The sequence below is a fragment of the Carettochelys insculpta genome, chromosome 1 (genome assembly GCF_033958435.1).
Source record: "Carettochelys insculpta isolate YL-2023 chromosome 1, ASM3395843v1, whole genome shotgun sequence".
In the NCBI taxonomy this organism is placed as follows: Eukaryota; Metazoa; Chordata; order Testudines; family Carettochelyidae; genus Carettochelys; species Carettochelys insculpta.
In genome coordinates, this window is record NC_134137.1 from 168,482,752 (window position 1) to 168,504,586 (window position 21,835).

Below are 21,835 nucleotides of genomic sequence, written 5' to 3' on the forward strand. Positions count from 1 at the left end.
CTCTCTCTCTCTCTCTCTCAGCAACAGAATTTGGTCCAGTTAAAGGTAATGCCTCACCTGCCTCTCTAGTATCTTGGGACAACATGGCTATCACAAAACTGCAAACACTACATGAAGTAATTGTGAAACAATTCATAACCTTTACAGTACATAAGCCCTACAACTGAATAGTTTCAGTGTGTATTTCTAAGTACTCCACAACAAAATATGAGGTATGCTTTTCTTTAAAAAAACAACTAATTTTCAAAGTTGGTGAAAAAAAATCAGGCTATAAAAAGCTGTTTGGAAGTGAAAAAAGTTAAAAAGTTGACATTGACGACTTTATGGGCTTTTCTATTTAGTGGTTAAGCACATGGGATTATTGTGGGAGGAGTAAATGCCCAAATTTCTCTTTAAAGTTCATCCTCCAGAGCTAACTGCAATCCAAACACTTGCATGACCTCTCTTTGGTCTGCCACTCAGGAAGTGATCAAAGAAGTTAAATCAGCATAAACAAACTACTACTTATTGCACTAACACCAGTGACAAGCAACAAAAAACAGTTTTAATGCTGGATTAATGCAAGGGTTTTAGTTTTGGAACACAGACTCTCATATAACATCTTGAAAGTGCTACGCATTAGAAATATGCTCATTAAATTAAATTTGAATACAAAACAGTCATAAAATGTCTAATTTTAGTAGCTTGCTTTATTTCTAGTGTGAGTTACTGAATGAGAATATTTGCTGTTCAGGAGGCATTTTAATTTAACACATCTTAGAAAAACTGTAATACCACTTTTTTATTATACTCCTTCAAATTCCTCAAGACGCATGTCTGCAGTGTTAGCCACAAAACGCGGTCACTTGATAACATCTAGGGAAGTTGCAAGCTGAAGTTAGCTTGTAAAAGCTTAACAGGTCTTATTTTGTTGCCTCATTCTCTCTCTTCTGCACTTCTTCTCTATATATCTTGTCATTAGAGGACATATGCTAATGAAGGAGGGAACGTGTCAACCCAAAGAGGAGAGGATATTAGGGAAATGTTACATACTGACCAGTTGACTGGATGGACTAAGACCCTGTGCAATGTCCAGTAACCAGGAAAGGGAGATTTCAGGCCTGCCAACAGCAGTTCTGTGCTCCAGAGCAGAATAGTCAATGCGTCTCCACATACTCACAAGCTTGACATTTTGAGATGAGACCCCCGAACTGGTGGGTGCCCAGCAAGCTGCCAGCATGGCCATGGCTTCCATATGCCCACCGGATACGGGGTCAACTATTTGATAGTGCAAACCCATAGAGCCTTGCCTGACTCCTGCCCTGGTCCTTCCCTGAGGCCCCATCCCCCCACTCCATCCCCTCATTAATTTTCACCCAACTGAGCCAGGAGGTTGGGGTGAAAGCTCAGGCAGAGAGTTTGGGTGTTGGCTCTATGCTGGGGCAGCGAGTTGTTTCTTCCTGGTACTCCTTCGCTAACCTGGTCTTAGGTAACTCTCACCTACCTCTGACCAGCCCAGTCTGCTCTTGGGCTTGCTCACACCCGCTTTGTTGGCCAAACAGAAACACCCGCTTTGGCTCTGTGGCACTGTACTTCATTTGCTGGGGCCAGCTACCCTGTGACAGCTGCTTAATTCCTTTAGGATCTGTAGAAAAATCCCATACTTAAGAACCAGTGCAAGCAGGCTTCAAACAGTAGACAACACAGTGAAATCTGTAGTTCAGGTTTCTTTTTTGAGGGGGAGATCAAATTAATTACTGGCCTAGCTATTGCAGATGCTAAAAGTTGCAATATGGTTCTTTTCCTGGAAACATCCGGATAATTAATAAAAACATCCCTTGAGTAGGGTTGCCAACCTCCCCTGATGGGCTGGAAGTCTCTCAGAATCAGCCTTGATCCCCAGGTGGCTACAGAAAGCAATCTAGGAGATTTTAATAGGCTGTCAAAAATCCAGTGGGTGGTACAATGGGGCTAAGGCAAGCTCCTTACCTGCCCTGGTTCTGCATGACTTCCGGAAGCAACCCAGCACGACCAGCTCTTAGGTACAGGAGTGGCGACGGGGCTCTCCATGTTCTGTGCCCATAGTGAGTGCTGACTACATAGCTGCCTTTGACTGGGAACCCATGGAAGCCATGGTTGCAGTGCCAGCATGCAGAGCAGCTTGGCTCCCCTGAGTGTAGGAGCTAGATATGCTGGTTGCTTCTGGGAAGTACCTATGGTAAGAGCTGCCTGGCCAAAGTCCATACCCCTGAGTCCCCTACCGTCCCCAAACTGCATTCCAGAGCCCACACCCCCTCGTACATCTCAACCTCCTACCTCAAGCTCAGCCTGCGCCTCCCCCTGCACACACACACACTGCCTCTCAGCCCTACCCCACAGCCTGCACCCAATCTTGTGCCACTGCTGCCTGCCCCAGCCCTGAGACCCCTGCCATGCTCTGAACTCCTTGGCCCTGTCTTAGCCTGGTGAAAGTGACTGAGGGTGGAGGACAGCAAGTGACAGAGGTAGGGAACACAGAGCAAGTAAGGGGTGTAGGGCCTCAGGGAAGGGGTGGGCAAGGGGGCGGTGCAAAGGTGTTTGGGTTTGTGCAGTTAGCAACCCTATCCTTTGGAGCAGTTTCTCAACCCTTGATTTGAACCTCCAATATCAACAACTGCTGTCTTGGAGAAGAAGTCTGTTCCACATTCCTCCCAGAGGACCTCAAATCTACTGCAACAGTTCCTCCAGAAATTAACAAACAACTCCTAATCAACACATGGTCACTGGAAGAAAAGAGTTAAGAACCTGTGCTTGCAACATACACCAGTATCCACATGCTCAGACCCAAATGAGGAAGAGACACATCCTGTTGATGTAAGGCAGATGCTAAAATGAGGAACCTTACTGTTCCTTTGAAGGAAAAATTGCCATTGCAGACATATACGTGGCCTACTTCTATGACCATAAGTGAGGAAGCCGTGGGAAACAAAATATGTCTTTTTAAGCACTTCAAGTAAGTCTAAGTGATGTCCAGTCAAACATACCCAAAAGATCCCTCTTTAAAAGGGTAAATCAGGTCCCCTTTTGTGAAATACATAAAATGCTCAAATATGAGTGCTTATTGTTAGATGTCCAAGCCCACATTTAGGGATTTAAATGAGTCGCCTGAATTTGCAACTAACTTCACTGAAAAATCGAAAGTTTTTTATTTGGGCACCTACATTTGCATATTTCAACCTTATATAGATACAATTGAAATAATATTTTAAAGCAATTTACTTTTCTTCTCTGCCATTCTTAACATTTGCAAGATTTCTTCACTTATTTCCTTATAGAAATATTGGGATAGGGAATGAAAACCCATCCTTTCCCACTAATCCAAAATTATATTAATTCCCTGAGACATATTTTAGTACACTAAATTTTCATGTGGTCACACTGACACACTATTACATTTAAATTGCAACTACTGTTTATTTTTTATGAAAACTTGTTTCCTTCGCCATTAACAACAAGCAAAAGTAATTCTATTTGTCTCAGGTGGTCCCCAAAAAGTGTACGCAAAATGTAAATTCTGGAACACTATTGACATGTCAACGACCTCTAAGAGAAGACTTTTTTTTAAATGCTGTTCTTTAAGAAAAGGATTCCAATGAATTCAGAACTATAGATAGTGACATATAATGAATAACATTAGCAGGGGAGACAAAACCCAATTCCACTAATTGTACAGGCACAATTCAAAAAAGCTCTTTGATTGAAGTAATATAAATAGATATGACATTACGTCAGCCTTTGACATAAAATAGGATCAGGTTAAATAAAAATCCATAACGATATATATCACTATGAGGCAGCGTTTTCTGGCCTCACCTAGGAGGTCATTAAAATTCATGTTGAACCTCTCTAGTCCAGCACTCTCTCATCCAGCAACATCTGTGGTCCAGCATGATTTTAGCTGGCTGTCCACTTATCATGGGTATGGCCAAGTTTCCTGTGGTCCCATGAAGTTTGTTTACAGCCATCAGTCATGTTCTGTGCTGTTACTTAGCTGTAATTTACCCCAACTGTCTTCCAAGGACCCAGTAAGCAGTGGAAGTGTTGGTAATGCTGCCAGACCAATGGTTCTCAACCTGCAGTCCACAAACTCCCAAAGGTCTGTGAGGGTGTTGCAGGAATGCAGGGAGTGGGGGAGGGGGAATAAAAATGATCATAGAAAATAAGATTTAAATAAATTGCAAAGTTACCATCATTTTTTTAAAATTACATATCTTCCAATAATGTTAATTGCTGTCCAAAAATCTATGTTGTGGTTTCCCCTTTCATCTAATGAACTGTACGTAGTGGCTAGAATAGGCTTTGATGAGGGTTCGTGAACAGTTCAGAGTGGTGACTGAGTGCCCACAGTAGTGAAAAGACATGGAATCACAGAATCATAAAATGCTAGGACTGGAAAGGACTTTGAGAGGTCATCGAGTCCAGCCCCCTACCCTCATGACAGGACCAAATACTATTTAGACCATCCCTGATAGACATTTTTCTAACCTGTTCTTAAATATCTCCAGGAGATGGAGATTCCACAAACTCCCTAGGAAATTTATTCCAGTGTTTGACCGCCCTGGCAGTTAGGAACTTTTTCCTAATGTCCAGCCTAAACCTCCCTTGCTGCAGTTTAAGCCCATTGCTTCTTGTTTTTGCTTATTGAGGAAGTAGTGTGCTAGATGATACAGACCTCCCATCATTCTGTAAATTCTCTCGTTTGGCACTAGTCAGGTCACGAGGGACTGGACTAGATATGTTCAACCTGTACTATAAGAATAGAATAGCAGTGAAAAGCTCACACAAACGCTAATGTACCTGCTGCTGTATGACACTGGGGGAAACCAGCAAACATGAGATTAAAACTGGTAGAGATTTAAAACTCAATGTGAAAGGCAAATATGGTTCCAATGAAATTACCTGAGGAGGTAGGGTCTTCAGAGAAGTCTGGCAGCTCTTCAGGAGGATCACCATAGAAGGAATTGAACTTGTGGCTTGATACTGCAGCTAGTACAGCTCCCTGATTAAACACCACAAAATCTCGGTCATAAAAAATAGACCAACAAAACATGCTTACAAGCACAGTGTGTCAGTCAAGATTGATGTCCCCAAGCTCTCCCAGACGATCTTCTCATTAGAATTATGAGAGAGATTTCATGACCTCATTGCTGTCACGAACAAATCTCATACTACAGCCAGCCATGCACTACTCCAATGTAATGGCCCCGGGAACCGTCTCTGTGACGGTTGTGGTGAAAATGCTTCCCCATGCTCCTCAGATCAATGAAGGACAGGAGAGGAAAAGCAAAGTGCTCAGAGCACAGCTTTCACGAGTTCATGAGCAGAGAATAACAAAGAACCAAAGCCCCTTATGTAACAGGAACTGCAAGTCTCCAAGCCCTATCTGAGATAGGTAGTGTCCACGTTCCAATGGAGCTGGTTTATGTTTTTATGAATGGACAGATCTTGTCTTGAGGCAGCATAAGAGAACAAAGAGTATTCAAAAACTAGTACATTGGATGAGGCGATGAGGAGAGCAGAAAAGCTGCTGGTAAGACAATGACATGGACACCCCCCAGACTCCTGGTGCTCATTCATTTTACACGGGCAAAGAGGAACTTGCACCTAGAGCATAGATTCCCAAACTGGGGGGGAGTGCAGAAATTCCAGGGGGTGGGGGGGGTGCAAGGTAACCCAGCCTCCTCCCCACCAGTTAAATCCCCTCCACCCCAAGAAAGAGCATGCACTGACATTACCTCCTGCAAAATGGAGGTACTGCCAGTTTCCTGCAGCACGGGGCTGGGGGAGTCCAGCAGCTGCACACCAGAGCTGGCGTCTCATGAAGTGTGTGCGCTCCTTCCCCGCCACAAATAGCCAGTGCGCTTCCTGAAAAGCCAGGTCTGTTGCCTGCCGGTGACTTCCTTCCACCTGCTGCCTTACTGCATTGGGGAGGGGGAATAGGAGGTAGCAAGCCCAGACACCCACAAGTACCCTACCCAGGGCCCCACCTGCTCCCTGCTCCAGGTGCCACCACACTCTGCTCCTGCCCCTTAGTGCCTGGCCAGACACTAACCCCAGCTTGCGTCTGTACCGTATTTTCCACGCACATTCTGCACCCCATCCCTATCCCACTCACTGGATCCCTCATTTTTGGCTCCACCTCAGACTGCAGATAAGCCTACAAATTCCACTAACCTTGGAACCCCAGAAGAACTAATCTGGCTGGAGGCCTTGAACCTCAGTCCCACCTACCCTCCCCCAACAGGGCTGGGGTGCCAGGGGAGGGAGCTGTCTCAGGTAGGGCCACATCAGTGGGTCTTGGGGTGGCCTGGCCTTTTTTTTTTTTTTTTTTTTTTTTTTTTAAAATCTCTGATGTGGTCCTTGACTTATTTTTCTGTGGGTCAGTGACTCCAACCGAAAATAGGTTCCCCACCCCTCCTGGAAATAAAGACCAATAGACCAATTTTTTTTTTCCTTTCAACATGTAGGGGTATCCATTTTGTCAGTGGGGAGGCCAAAGAATGACGTAGAAGCCAATGGAACTTTTTTGAACTTTCTAGCACACTTGTGGGAGTGTTTGGTACTGTTCTATCATGGGAATAAGTAGTCAGTCTTGTGCAGTTACTGGTGGTGGAGTATATATAAGGCAGCACATGTCCGTATGTATTCGTAGTAGTAAATAAATGTTTGATAACTTAAAGTAACTTGCATCCATTAAATTTACTCTAATCAGAAAAATTATTTTTAAAGTTTTTTTTAATTAATATATTATGGGTGTGAAGAAGAAAAGGAAGTACGATGAAGACTATATTAAGTATGGCTTCACTGCCATGGAAAGAACTGGGATCAATCATCCTCAATGCATAGTATGCCACACTGTTCTCAGTAATGACACCTTGAGACCTAGTCTTCTTGAATGACACTTGATGAAGAACCACAGAGCTTTGACAGACAAACCAAAAGATTTTGGCTGCTAACCTTCAAAATTTGAAACACATGAAGCTGGACGCTACTGGAGCTTTTCATCAGGCATTGGCCAAAGTGGTAGAAGTATCTTACGAACGGTTATTGCTCATCGCAAAAGCCAAGAAAGTGCACACAGTAGGAGAAATTCCTGTGAAGCCTTGCTTGTTGAAAACAGCTCATATTGTGCTTGGTGTCGAAGCAAGAAAAAGCTATCAGAAATTTCATTTTCAGACTATTGTGCGAAACACCACATCAAAGACCTGGCAAAAGATCTTAATCTTCAAGTTGCAGAGGTGGTGTTAGCAACTTCTTTTTTCACCATTCAGTATGACGATACCACTGATGTAGCACAATATTGTCAGTTGCTTGTCTACAGTCCATTAATTAACAATAGAACTGAGAAAGAAAAACTGCGTTTCTTTTTTGAAGGAATTGATGACCACTTCAAAGGCCTCTGATGTTATGAAAGTGATTTGACTTTTTTTTTTTTAATTTATTTAAAGAAAATGGACTTTCATGGGGAAAACTGGTTGATGTATGCAGAGACAGTGCTCCAGAGATGCTTGGCTCTTGCTCTGGATTTGTGACATTGGTGAAAGAAAAAAAAAAAAAGAAAAAAAAAAATCCAGCAACTACAACTCACTGGATTTGGGAGTGGATCATAACACGCTTTTGTTTCACATAAGTATGATGGCTTTCCAAAGGTAACATGCTTTCCAGATTATTTGAACTGAAAGATGAAGCGGAAATTTTCCTGAAGCAACAGAAAAAAGAAGAGTTATATCATGCATTTACAGACCAACCATTTCAACTTTCCCTGGCATACCTTGTGGACATTTTTGAATCTTTGAACAACCTCAGTTTGAAGCAGCAAGGAAACTATGATGCAAACATTATAGCACACCACAATGCAATCAAAGCATTTATGGAAAAAATCCAGCTTTGGAAACAGTGAACACAAGCTCAGATGCTCAACTTTCTGTCTTTTCTGACATTTTCATCACTCGCTGAAAATAAAGGTTTCCAAGAACTTTGTAAAGAGGATGTGAAGAACAAACTTGCGTTTCATCTTGATTGCCTTGATCACGAATTCATCCGCCATTTGCCAGACAACTTTGCTGGCAAACCCCTTCTTAAATTAGTATGCAGTCCATTCAACGTGGATATCGATTCATTACCAGAAGTACTGCAACAACAAGCACTCAGAATAAAATGATTCAAGTGCAAAAGATAATTTCAAAAACTCAGCCTTGGAGGTATCTTGGATAAAGTATTTCTCAATGTACTTGAAAGTTGGAGAAGAAGTGCTACGTATTATTCTTCCGTTTTTGTCAGTGTACCTCCGAGAAAAAAGCTTTTCAAGTTTAGTCACATTAAAAATGAAACAAAGAAATTCACTGGATGTCAAAAACAATTTGCACTGTGCACTTTCACCTTTCAAATTTAGGATTTCCCAATTCGTGAAGAAAATGTAGCATCATCCTTCACATTAAATTTGTTTCATTTCTGCTATTTCTAATGTTAAATTACATTTTTATTACATTTTTGGGCCAAGAAAATTTGTGCTTATTTTGAACTTTAAAGAAAAATATTATACCAAGTTTTTGTTTATTTTAATTTTTAAATTACAAATTGAATTTTTTGTTAACAGGGAGGGGGGCTGGATGATAGTAAAGAAGAGGTGTGAGGGTTTTAACGGTTCCTCAACAATCAAAAAGGGGGCATGATGCCAAAAAGTTTAGGAACTACTGATTTAGTGTCAACTATTTTCTATTGAAGAAGATGGCACAAAACCGAGCATGAGAAATCTGAGCTTGAGAGAGTTCTGTGTTTGTCATAAGCAGGAGAACAACCCCCAAGATCAGGCTCTTTCACAGCTGTCTCTCTGGAAGGTGTTGAATGGTTTCTATGAACCTCCTCCCACTAACCTTAAAAAGCTACTCAGTTAGTACTTTAGGCCATTTTAAAGAAATGCTGTACATAGTGGCCTTAAAATAACTCTCAGAACCAGAGAGAATGAACTACTATGTTGATAAAATATTCCTCTTTATCTACTTCCTACAATGTCTTGCCATGTTTAGACTGAAATAAATTAGGCACCTTACTTTGAAAAAGAAAAAAAGTAAGAATTTTTGGATTGTTCCACTCAAAATCACAGGGTAACCTATAGCTGGTTTGTCACTGAGATGTAACAGTATGTTTCTTAATTTTGTGCTCTCTCAAACACAAATGATAATCTTAGTAAATGAATTTCTTCAATATAATTGTGGTCTAGATACATGTAGGTTGCTGCTCCTTAAACTACTTTGAAACACCAATACTTGTGAGATGGAAGTCAAGCTTTTAAAAAGTGCTAACCTCATGATGTGCACATGTTAATAATTAACAGATGCATTGATACCAAGGGATGATGGATGAAAAATCTGACCGAGCATATTAACAGATGACAGAACTGTGAACATGTACACGGGCAAAAAAAGATGAACTGCTGCTTCTTTTGCCTTTTTGTTTTGCACTTGTGATTCATGAGTACTGCTCAAGAAAGCAAAGCCAGCTGACAGTTTTCCTCAACAGGTGGCAGTCTCCATCATGCCTTTAGAAATCTTTCAGCAGTTTAAGAACACGAGGCATTTTACGTACTTATTACTTTAAATATTTCTGATAAACTAGTCATAGTTTAAGCAATAGTTGGTTCTCACACAGTTATAAAGAGAAACTTAAGATTAAAGTGAACTAAGCAGGAAACCTGTGGTTTGTCGTTCTGCATCTTTATGAAGGTTAAGTATCAGAGGGGTAGCTGTGTTAGTCTGGATCTGTAACAGCAACAAAGGGTCCTGTGGCACCTTATAGACTAACAGAAAAGTTTTGAGCATGAGCTTTCTTGAGCACAGACTCACTTCATCAGATGCTGGTCATGGAAATCTGCAGTGCCAGCTATAAATAAGCCAGAGCAAGGCTGGGGATAACAAGGTTAGCTCAGTCAGCAAGGGTGAGGTTTACTACCAGCAGTTGATCTGGAGATGTGAACACCAAGGGAGGGGAAGCTGCTTCTGTGTTTAGCCAGCCATTCGCAGTCTTTGTTTAAGCCAGAGCTGAGGGCGTCAAATTTGCAGATGAATAGTAGCTCAGAAATTTCTCTTTGGAGTCTGGTTCTGAAATTTCTTTGCTGTAGGATAGCTACTTTTAAGTCTGCTACTGTGTGGCCCGGGAGATTTAAGTGCTCTCCTATGGGTTTTTGTATATTGCCATTTCTGATATCTGATTTGTGTGCGTTTATTCTTTTACGCACAGACTGTCCAGTTTGTCCGATGTATATAGCAGAGGGGCATTGCTGGCACATGATGGCATAAATCATATTGGTAAATGTGCAGCTGAATGAACCCACGATGGTGTGGCTGATCTGGTTAGGTCCTGTAATGGTGTTGCTGGTGTAGATATGTGGGCAGAGCTGGCAACGAGGTTTGTTGCATGGATGCGTCCCTGAGTTAGAGTGACTGTGGTGCGGTGTATAGTTGCTGGTTAGGATTTGCTTCAGGTTGGCAGGTTGTCTGTGGGCAAGGACTGGTCTGCCTCCCAAGGCCTGTGAAAGTGGGGGATCGTTGTCCAAGATGGGTTGTAAATCACTGATGATGCGTTGTAGAGGTTTTAGCTGAGGACTGTAGGTGATGGCTAGTGGTGTTCTGTTGGTTTCTCTCTTGGGCTTGTCCTGTAGTAAGAGGTGGGTATTGCAGTTTCAAGAATGCTTGGTAGAGATCCTGTAGGTGTTTGCCTCTGTCGGAGGGGTTGGAGCAAATGCGGTTATATCTTAGTACTTGGCTGTAGACAATGGATCGTGTGGTGTGTCTGGGATGGAAGCTGGAGGCATGAAGGTAGGCGTAGCGGTCAGTGGGTTTATGGTACAGGGTGGTATTGATGTGGCCATCGTGTATTAGCACCGTGGTGTCCAGGACGTGGATCTCCTGTGTGGACTGTTCCAGACTGAGGTTGATGTTGGGGTAAGAGTTGTTGAAGTCACGGTGGAATTCCTCCAGAGTCTCCTTCCCATGGGTCCAGATGATGATGATGTCATCAATGTAGCATAAGTAGAGACGGGGTGTTAGTGGACGAGAGCTAAGGAAGCGCTGTTCCAGGTCAGCCATGAAAATATTGGCATATTGAGGGGCCATGTGGGTACCCATAGCTGTGCCGCTGATTTGAAGGTATATATCGTCGCCAAATCTGAAATAGTCCATACCAATATCCCACAGAAAGATGGAATAAACACTGTCCGGAACAGTATCCCTGATGATGCTACAGCATATCTGATTGCTGAGCTCTGTAACGTTATCCTCACACACAACTATTTCAGATTTCTCAACTGGGAAATGGCTATATATGGCACTGCTGCCCATCTCCCTCCCAGAGGCAGGGGCAATGCAGTGCTGAAAACTGCTCATGGAAAGGTTTTCTTGATACTCCCATTGGCCAGATGTCAAGCAATGAGAGTAGAGGAGGATTGTACCTGGGTGTGGAGAGGAGTGCAGAGCCAGGTAACCGCCCTCCCACTTCCCCTGATAGTCAGCCCCCCCCCTCATGCTCCCTTTCTCCAAGCTCTCCTCTCTCCAGTTCATTCGTACACCCCTTCTCCCATTAAGCTCTCATACCACCAGTCTGCCCCTGCGCCTTCCCTCCTGGCCTGACTCTGAACCTCCAGCCCATTGCTGCACCTTCCCTACCTTCCATATCTCCTACCCTCAGTCCACTCCTGCACCCTCCCTCCTGGCCAGACCTCCACTCCAGAACCCTAGCTCCCATGCAGATTCCCACCCTCACCTCACCCCTATCCCACCTCCCTGGCAACCCCCTACTGCACAATGAACCCCTCATTTTGGCCTCACCCCAGACCTGGGGGAGCCTCACAAAATCTAGTAACTCTGGGGGCCCCAAGAGTTAATGTGGCCTGTGGGAAGCTTTCAAGCTTGGGACTCCCTTCCTCATCTCGCTCCTCTCCCCCGCCATGGGGCTGGAGTTCCAGGGAAAAGAGGTATTGCAGTTGGGGGCCACACCACTGAGGGCTGTGTGGTGATGGTGTGGGGGAGGGGGATTGCCTCTCACCTGTGTGGTCCCCAATCGATTTTTCTGTAGCTCAGTGGCTCCCCGACCCTAAAAAAGGTTCCCTACCCCTGTTGTAGACCATGTCAGCAAGGCACTTACAGTGCAACACTGTAGAGCACTTTGATATTATTACCTCCCGGGTACGCTCCCGTCACAGCGTATGAACAAGCCTTATGACACTCACTATGGGAGTTCTTTCATATAGAATTAGGTATTAGATTTCTAATATTTTGAAAATTCAAAAAGAAAATCAGTTTAATGTACTATAATTCTATCTGTTTTAATGTTAGATTCCTTTTACCTTTAGTTTCCTTCTTGCATTGAATTTCCTCAGTTGCTCTACTGTTTCTGGAAGATGAATCTTGTATGCATAGCGATCCCTCTCCTGTAAATAATGACAAAAAGCTCAAATTTTGCTCTGAGAAAAACAATAAAGATTGGCCAAGATATACATTAGATGCTAAGTTATCACAGAACAAATTAGGATTTGATTATTATGGAGAAGACATTAAGGAAACTTCTAGAAATTGAGATGCTTGGAATCCAGCTTAGGAGCAAGATAGTTGATGTGTTGTCACTTCCTGTGACTTCAATCTACTGTCAGTTTGTAAAATATTAATGGAACAGATTCTGAAGATTGATGGGTAATTTTGGATACAGTACCAAAGAATTCATGTTAAACAACATAGAATCCTCAACATGAGATGCTTCACTTAGGCTGGATTTTATTTTTACTTCCTGTATTTACTAACTTTTCAACAGCAAGAAAAAGAAAACACAACATGAAAAAGTTCAATCTATTCAATACCCAAGATAATAACTTTTAAAAAGCAGAACCTTACAAAAATCTGATGAAAAATCAGAAATAAAGCAGTTATTGTAGGCGTGTTTGCTGTTCCCCACTCAAACACAACAAAATTTGAATGCATGAGCACTTGGCCATTTTAAAGCCATTAAAATTGTAAGTTTTACCAGAATGAGTAGAGAAGCCATCTTAACTGAGCTTTTTCAGTTTTAAGATTAATTGGTTAAAATGTTATTATACTATAATAGCTTTAAGATACTAGTAATTTGGGGATTTAAATACACAAGTATGATATAATTATTAACTGGTTATAAGTATAATGGCTTGTGTAACTGCAGACTCCTTTCTTTACAAGAACTTATTAGTAATGAAGAATACTTGGATATTTTACCATACAAGATTGTACTTCAGCTTTATAATAAGGAAAACAGATGTAGTGAATGGCAAATATTTACAGTAATTAAAAATATACTCTGGAGAGCCATATCATAGACAACATCATCTACCACAAGTGACATTCACTACCACATTCATATTAATAATCTGTATATATCACACGCTGTCAAAGACTCATGGCAGTATGTGGTTTACAATGAAATTTTAAATCAGCAAAGGAAGGCCAAGTTGACCTTACTAAGGCAGATACATAAGAAGACTGATTTAGGGAATGCCAACAGCCACTCCAGGCTTATCCCTGGAAGTATCTATTACAGGGGTGAGCCCCTTGGGAGCGAATGAAATTTTGTTAGTGGGGGGTGGGGGGGCACTGCATGATCAGCTGCTGGGTCTCAGGCTCATCTCTCTCATTAGAAATGTTGAAATACGTTACTGTTTCTATGTCTGTGTATTCACATTTATACACGGACTAATAAAGTTTATACACTTCATCTGCTTTTCTTACAGATGCAGAAAGGGTTTTTTTCATATGAGCATAACTGAAATTTCCATTGGTTTGGATTAGATTAGACAGGCGGGGGGCCTGCTAATTGCAGGGAGGAAAAGTGGGGCCCAACATACAAGTTTGTTCACCCTAATCTAGCACAAACTCAATTTTGCCTCTTCATGCCTGTTCAATCCTCATTAGATTTTAAGTTCATAAAAGAAAGTCTTATTAGCTTTGAAATGTGCAAGTTAGCACTAGCTAGGGCCAAGGTTATATTTTTTGGCCAGATTTGCAGGGATTTGGACAATAAAGATCACAAATTATGACACCCTAATGGCAGAGTACAGTAAGTCTAATTTTCTTTTGGCCACAGAACAGAAAACAAAACACAAGATAGAAAGCAAGAGAGAAATAAAACTTTGTTAAACAAATTCTAACTAATATCAATTCCCAGAACCAGAAGTTATTAACTTCTGAATGTGAAACACTTCCATGGACCTTCAGCTCTCATGACTTTAGCACAGGACATCCTCGGGCAGGGGCTGGCAACATGCAGCTCCGCATGCTGCCGCAGCTGACTTCTTTTGCGGCTCCAGAGGTTGCCACCACTTAAACAAAAAAAGGAAATTGTGTTTAAGTGGCAACAGCCTCCAGAGCTGCTGAGCAGTCAGTTGTGGCAGGGAGCCCTTCAGAAATCAGCTGACAGAGCAGGGAGCTGCCCACCCTGCATGTGGGGGAAGCCTGCAGGAGAGCTGGGGGGAGAGATGGCTGAGCCGGCTGGAGCTACACAGAGAAGGCGGAGGCAGGGGAAGCAGTGGTGGAGGCAGGTGATGGCCATGAAGGAGTGGTGCGAGAGCCAGGGGATGAAGTTAAGATGGAAACATAGATTAAAAGAGTCTCTTAGACCAACATGGATAGTACCTAGTATGGATGAATCTCAGACAGAGAAAGAAGCTTAAGGTAAAATGAGTTAAAGCAAAAAACAAACCCAAGGTTGTCAAGGGATTAACATAGTAGTTTGGATGAAATCTGACGGGTGGAAAAGATATTATGTTTACAATGGAGGCTGTCAAAAATTGAGTATTGGATTAGACTGGTTCCTAATGTGTGAATTAAGTCTAAAGGGTGTTAAATAAAATATTGATGAAAGAGACATCAATTTGGTACCTATTTAATTTTAAAAGAAATTGAGTTAAACATAATTTTAAGTTCTGCACATGCCTTTGAGTCTTCTGACCAACATTTGTTCTTATAAATTTTTTAAAATATTTTTCTCACTTCTTGTACTGTTCCTTGCATACGGGAACTAGAGAACCCATGGAACCAACTGCGCACAAAGGAAAAAATGCTTCATTTTCCTCTGTTTACATGTAGTAGAAATAGGAGGTAAAATATTGTTAGGAACAGATGTTTGTTGACAGTGTCTCTTTAATTTTCCTTTTTTAGAGTTTAATATGTTAGTCTTAATATTAAAGTATTAAATTACAAAAGCACACCATGTGACTTTCAAATAGAAGCTATAAGCTGACACATGCTTAAAAATACCTTATAAATTGCATTGTATAAAACCCAAGACAAATAGAAATGCTTATTTTTAAATAAAGAAACCTTGTAGTAGAGCATGTTCAACCCAAACATCACAGCACTGAGAAACTGAAAATAAAATAACTAATGGAATTTCACTGTACATCTGAAAAACTTCAAAGGCATAAACAGTAAAAATAAAGTGTAAGCTGTAGTTTCAATATTTTTTCCAAACAGCTGTATCATAGGTAAACAGACATGTTGGCAATTAAAAAAAAAAAAAGCTTGTGCTCTGAGCAGGTTAAACCTGGAGTTGTGGGGGGAAGCAGTTTGGGGCCGAGAGGAGCTAAGCATGGGGATGGGAGGACGGGCTTGAGAGATGGGTGAAAAGGTTAGGGATAGAGGAGCAGATTTAGGGGCTGAGACAGGTATACTTGGAGATGGGGTTAACAACTCTAACTGGTACAAATCATTGTGTGTGCCTGCGCTGTTCTTAAAATAGGGGTTACAAAAAGTACGATTTGAATTTATATATATATATATATATATATATATATATATATATATATATATATATATATATATATATATAAAAAGGACTGCCTCATATTCACATGCATTGCGGCTCTTGAAGTATTGATTTTGTAACTGATTTTGAAAAAAATGGCTCTTTTGCTATTTCAGTTGCAGACTTCTGTCCTAGGGAGCTCTGGAGAGTTCTGCTCACAATCTCCCCAAACCCCACCTTTCTTTGTAGAGACAGGTTTCAAAATGTGACTCCTATCACTACCAAGGTCTCTCAGCAGAAAGACTTTTTCTCAGGTTACCTGCAGGGGAAGGAGGAAAAGATGGAAGCCAAAGCTTCTAAAATTCATGTTTTTCTAACCTCTGGACCCCAGAGAAACCACAGAAAGAAGTGGGAAAGCTCCCCAAATCATCTTCCACACAGCTCGATGCTACATCCTACAGTCCTCTTCAGACACAAAGTGGCTCAATCCTGCAAGATGTCAAGCGCTCAGATGTTGATCCAGTAATGCACTTCAGCACATCTAAATGTTTGTGTAACTTGATAACTGATTTGGAAAAAACAAAACAAAAAAAAACAAAACAAAAAAACCCCATAATTTTTAAGGATACAAACTTTTGGACTGCGATGTAGTTGGCTTTATTTACCTTCAGCCAAGGATGATTCAGGGCCTCATAAACTGTTATCCTTTCAGCTGGGTCCAGCATAAGCATGCGGCGTACCAGATCTTTGGCACTTTCAGAGATATGGCTCCATTGCCTGGGATTCATCTGATTTGCAAGTGAAGAAAATAATTAAAAGTCTTATTATTAAGAAAATCAAAAGTAACTCAGAGGGATACACTTTTAAAAAAGGCTTTAACTAAAAATTCCTCCTTCTCCAGTCTGGAGCACTGGCAGGCTTTAGGTACACTAATCTAGCCTTTAAAACTGGAACTTCAGCCTCATTAAGCTGCAAACTTATTTTCCACTATGATGTAACTATTTAAACTATCCTAATGACATGTTATTGTGGAAATGGGAACAAAAAAATGAAACCAGAAGTCAGCAATGTCTTGACTACCAGCTATAACTTCCAGTGTTTGTAAAAAAAAAAAAAAAAAAAAAAAAGAAAGATTGAATGATTGTGAATTTTCAAGTTTCCAGAAATTTCTAGCAGTTTGAGAATGCCCCAATGACATGCATGACCCTGACCCAGCAGCAGCAGTTTTTTCAGAGGCACACTCAAATTTACAGAAATTGTTACCGTAATGGTGGTGGGGCAGCTGCTCCACTCTGGCTAGAGAAGTGCTAAAAGCAGGCTGGAGGCAGCCTGTGTAAATCCAGCCAACATGAGATAATCAGAAATCAGCTTGCTGGGGCAGCCCTGATATACAGAACTGCTCAGCAGAGCAGAGCAGTCCTTACCAGTGACGAAGAAGGATCAATGTCCAGGAAGAAACACGTTGGGTGGAGAAGTGCTGGGCAGGCTCAGTGGAGCAGAGAGAGAGAGAGAGGCTCTAGTCTGATAACTGCCAGGCTACAGACTTGAGACAAGGGCCAAAGAAGGTGCAAGGGCCATGGAGAAGTGTCCCAAGAAATGGGAACAGTCAAGGACAGATGAGGACGGCAGCTGCCACCAGAGGGTCCCCTCGGTTGGGGTCCAGAGTAGTGGGTGAGCCTGGCAGTCACATTTCTCCCTTGCACTGCACCTAGCCACCACAGAGCATAGCTTTTACAGATCGCAGCTTGAATCCGAGGCAAGAGGCTAGACTTTTACGGCTGCAGTTGGCCACTTAGGCAGGAATAAGGACTAATAACCCTCTGGAAGAGGATGTGAATTGAGTGCTGGGCACTGAGGAAGGGCAACGTCCTGATGAGACACCGCAGGGTCCAGGGAGTGACCTGGATTCAATTACAGATGATGGAGACAGTAAAACAGAGTGGCTATGGGTGAAACACTGGCCAGAAGGTGGTGCCACTTCAACAGACAGAACAAATTCCCGGGGTCACCAGTAGGAGACACCAGGGCAGTGAGTTGACCTCATTACAGTAGTATTAACCTAAAACCACAGTGTCCAATACGTTTGCTGCTCACCACATGTGGTGAGTAGAACACTGAGTTGTGGCGAATGCATGCCTACCCAACTCGTAAGATGGGGGTGGTCAACCCGCAGCTCTTAAGCTGCATGCGACTCTTGGAGCCTTTCAGTGTGGCTCCACCTGAGAGCCGCACGTGGTGAGTGCTGTCTGCCTGCTCTGTGCACATGCCTCACCGCTTGGTGGGAGAAGCGCATGGTGGCAGTGGATCTGGTGGCAGCTCTAGCAGCAGATCCAGCAGCTCTGGTGAGTCATTGGCATTGAATTAGAATGGGGGTGTTTGTGTGTGTCCCCCTGGCTCTGGAAGACATTCGGTTGGGGGCGGGGAGACGAAGAGGGCTGAGGGCGCCCAGCACTGGAAGAGGGCATTTATTTAGCTACCAATATTCTTATTGGTAATATAATTCTTTTATTATTTAATAAAGTTTTGTATAATATAACGGGGTAAATATGGAAAGATGACAACCACAAGTTTGCTGCACTTTGAATTCCTATTGGACACTGCTTACCTAAAAGCTTGGAAATTTTAGTGTAATGACACCTTTCTAATTTGCGCAGTAAATATTGCAGCACAGTGGCTCCTTGCAGACAACACTCAGCACATGCGGCTCTCAGGTGGAGCCGCATTTAAAGGCTCCAAGAGTCACATGCAGCTCAAGAGCTGCGTGTTGGCCACCCCATCTTACGAGTTAGGTAGGCATGCATTCGCCACAACTCAGTGTTCTATTCACCACATGTGGTGAGCAGCAAACATATTGGACACTGTGGTTTTGGGTTACTATTACTGTAATGATAGTAATTACAAATGACAGAAGGTTACAGTGGCCACCTGAACTTGATTTTCTGGAGGCCCTTGATATATAGTCCTGAAATATTAGGCTATACTGATATTTCATTGACCCTATGGGTCCTGTGAACCACAAATGATGTTACAGTTCCGAAACGGATTTTGAGGGACAGCTACACTGCAACTGGAAGCATGCCTCCCAGCCGGGTTAGAGAGGTCTGCTAGCTCTGCTTGAGCTGCATGCTAAAATAGCCTATATTTGGCAATACAAGAGGTGGCACAAGCTAGCCTTTCCCTGGAGGGTTGGATGGGCTTGTACTTGCACAGCAACGCTACTCAAACAGAGCTATTGCACTTTAGCCTCCTTAAGCTGCAGAGTAGACATAGCCTTGCTAACTAATACAAAGAATGCTACAGATGGACTATCAAGCTTTAGCAAGATTTTGGGCAATACTATTAATCCCTTTCCTCATGTACTAAGGTGTGTTTATGATGTATGCAAATAAGAAAAAAATAAATGAAAGGCGTTAGCTCCTTCCAGATAATGACTCCACGATGTTAAAAAGTGTTACAACTCTGGTTTGTCCACTTTAATTTGTTTTCAATTACAAGTAGCTCCTGAGTAAGCAATCAGTTCTTTCACAGCTTACTATCCAGTGTAATATGACTAATGAATACTATTTGTACACTAAGATAACTATATTTTAATTAACTTAAGATCATACTTTAGCTATAATATTTTAATATTTAGAACTACATCAAATGTGAGATTTTATAAAATGGAGAGATGCATACAAGCGTTTATGTATATATCAGTCATACAGATAACACAGAATGTATAGCAAGTTCTGTGGCCCTAATCACAAAAATATGTACGCATATAAGTAGCTGCACTCATTGTAAAAACAGGGCCTAATTTTGATGTTAATTTGGCTGCTTAACCTAGATAAATGATACGGTAATCTAAATGCCAGTGGCTGGTACACATGCACACATGAAAAAATGGATCAATAATGTTATAATTATTCCTGTTTGCACAGAGAAAGTTGTCCTGTAGAATTCTGCAAATTTCAGTCAGAGTAGTTAGCAACCAAAATATAGAAAGCAACATCCAGAAATTTGTACAGCAGTGTTTTAAATCAGTAATTTACCTTATATTTTCCTTTAATAATGCCTTCAAATAATCTTTCCTTGGTTCCGTAAAAAGGCAAACAGCCGCTTAGTAGAATGAAAAGGATCACTCCACAACCCCAAACATCTACAGGCTTCCCATAGGGCTCTCTTTTTACTACTTCTGGAGCCATAAAATGAGGTGTTCCTACACGCCCTAAATGGAAATACAAGCAAAACCAAGTAAAGTGGTATGTTTCAAACATGAAAACAAAAGTATGAATAGGAAAGAAATTAATCTGCATTAAACTAAAACAAGCTTCAGAGTAAAGCTTTATTCACGGATTAAACTTTTTTTTCTACCTACGACAATGTCCTCTTTTTCTGCATTCATTATTTGTGAAATAAGTCAGGTTGGAGAAGTCACTAATTTCTCTGCCCTTCAGAATACCCATCCATACATTGGGTGAAATACTTACCAACCTTCCAAAGATGTTCTGAAATTAAAAGGTGACCAAAAAAAAGGCTGGGAGATCCTTGCTGAAATGTGCAGTGCAAAAAGTAGCTGACTGCCTTGATGAGCAAAGCTATTTATTTACAGAACACATACAGAGGAAGACTGCTTTCCCCCATTCACACTTCACCGAACTTGATTAATTGGGCTGGGAGGAGCCACCTCTAGCAACAGGCTGCATGCCCGTCAACGTTTTTACTTGAAACCGTGAATAAAGGTATGAAGCAGAACCTAATATTTTGTTTTAGTGGTGTGGACATTGTCCATGAAGACTTATGATCAGATGTTAAACTGGTGGGGCAGGTTTGAACAGTGATTAAGGAGAGTGCCACCCAAACAATTATTTTTATGCTCAACATACTTGAACTTTCAAGAGAGACTAAAATCTGAAGCTTGTTTCTTAAGATTACTTTTGCTCAATTAGTAATTGATATGTTAAACTAAACAAATGGCCCCTGCTACAAAGGAACTACAGAAGAATTGAAAATGTGATTTTCTAGCCATAGGAGCTTTGTCTGTACTACATGAACAGCCTTAGGCCTTCATTGGCATCTTGGGAAATCCATGAATTGGCTGACAGCTCCTTCCACCACCAGATCTATCATCATTTATACACCCAGACTTATGGTGCCCAAAAGACCAAGTCAGGATCATGGTGCTGGGTACAACACAAACTCAGATGAATGGATGCTCTTTACTCCACAGGTATTAGAATCTAAAGGACTCCACTGCTAATACCATCTAATGCTACCACTTATCAAAGTTGCCTTGAGGAAGGGCTTCTGCTGGACTGCTTTTTCCTGGGCACCCACAAGACGACAAAATACCAGGAATATAACTTAATTTGTTTACTTATACAATTGTACAACCAAATCTGAGAACTACCTGGCACTAAACTTGTCCAATGCAGATCTTCCTTCCTTTGTATTCCATTCCATCTGCCCCCTTTAATCTGGTCCACTGATGGGGTTCTGCCACTCTGCCTTTTTATGAGGACTAAGGGCTGGTGAAGATGGGATTATTTCCTCAGTGCCCCAGATATTAAGAGCTCCAATTTCTTCTCAGTTGGAGGCCACATCAGTGCGGAGTCTGTCTATTTGCTTCTCACTTTTATGTGATCCCACACTGATTTTTCTGTGGGTCAGTGGCCTTGACCCACAAAAAGGTTTGTCACCACTGGAGTAGGGACCTACTCCACACTAACAGACACCCAGATAATAGTATTGCTCCAAGTCCAAGTCAGCCACTACACAAAAGGAAGCCACATACACACACACTCATAAGCTCTTCCTCCCTGCTCCAAACCACAGGCAGCCAGAACAGACAGCACACACTTCTTCAATACCCACCAAACTCAGCCACCCACACCAAGTCTTTTCCAGCACAGCATGCTCCCACCCTCTTGCCACAGGGTTTCCACAGGGGTCCCTCTGTCCTAGTGAGAATGGGGAGCCCCTGCCCTGGGCACCCACCCTGCTCTAGTTCACACATGGAGATACACATCTCACAGAACTCGAAGGGACCTCAAGAGATCATCGAGTCCAGTCCTCT

General features: G+C 42.0%; 1 protein-coding gene across 4 annotated transcripts in view; it reads right to left on the minus strand.

Moving 5' to 3' along the window:
* CASK (calcium/calmodulin dependent serine protein kinase) overlaps positions 1 to 21,835 on the minus strand; it is a 384,458-nt gene that overhangs the window by 99,922 nt on the left and 262,701 nt on the right. For all 4 annotated transcript variants that reach the window (XM_074995109.1, XM_074995125.1, XM_074995118.1 and 1 more), the window contains exons 7-10: positions 19,812 to 19,987; positions 16,443 to 16,565; positions 12,359 to 12,442; positions 4,918 to 5,017 (exon numbers count right to left, since the gene is read on the minus strand). In XM_074995109.1, coding sequence (XP_074851210.1) covers positions 4,918 to 5,017; positions 12,359 to 12,442; positions 16,443 to 16,565; positions 19,812 to 19,987 — 483 coding nt within the window. The remainder of the gene's footprint in view (positions 1 to 4,917; positions 5,018 to 12,358; positions 12,443 to 16,442; positions 16,566 to 19,811; positions 19,988 to 21,835) is intronic.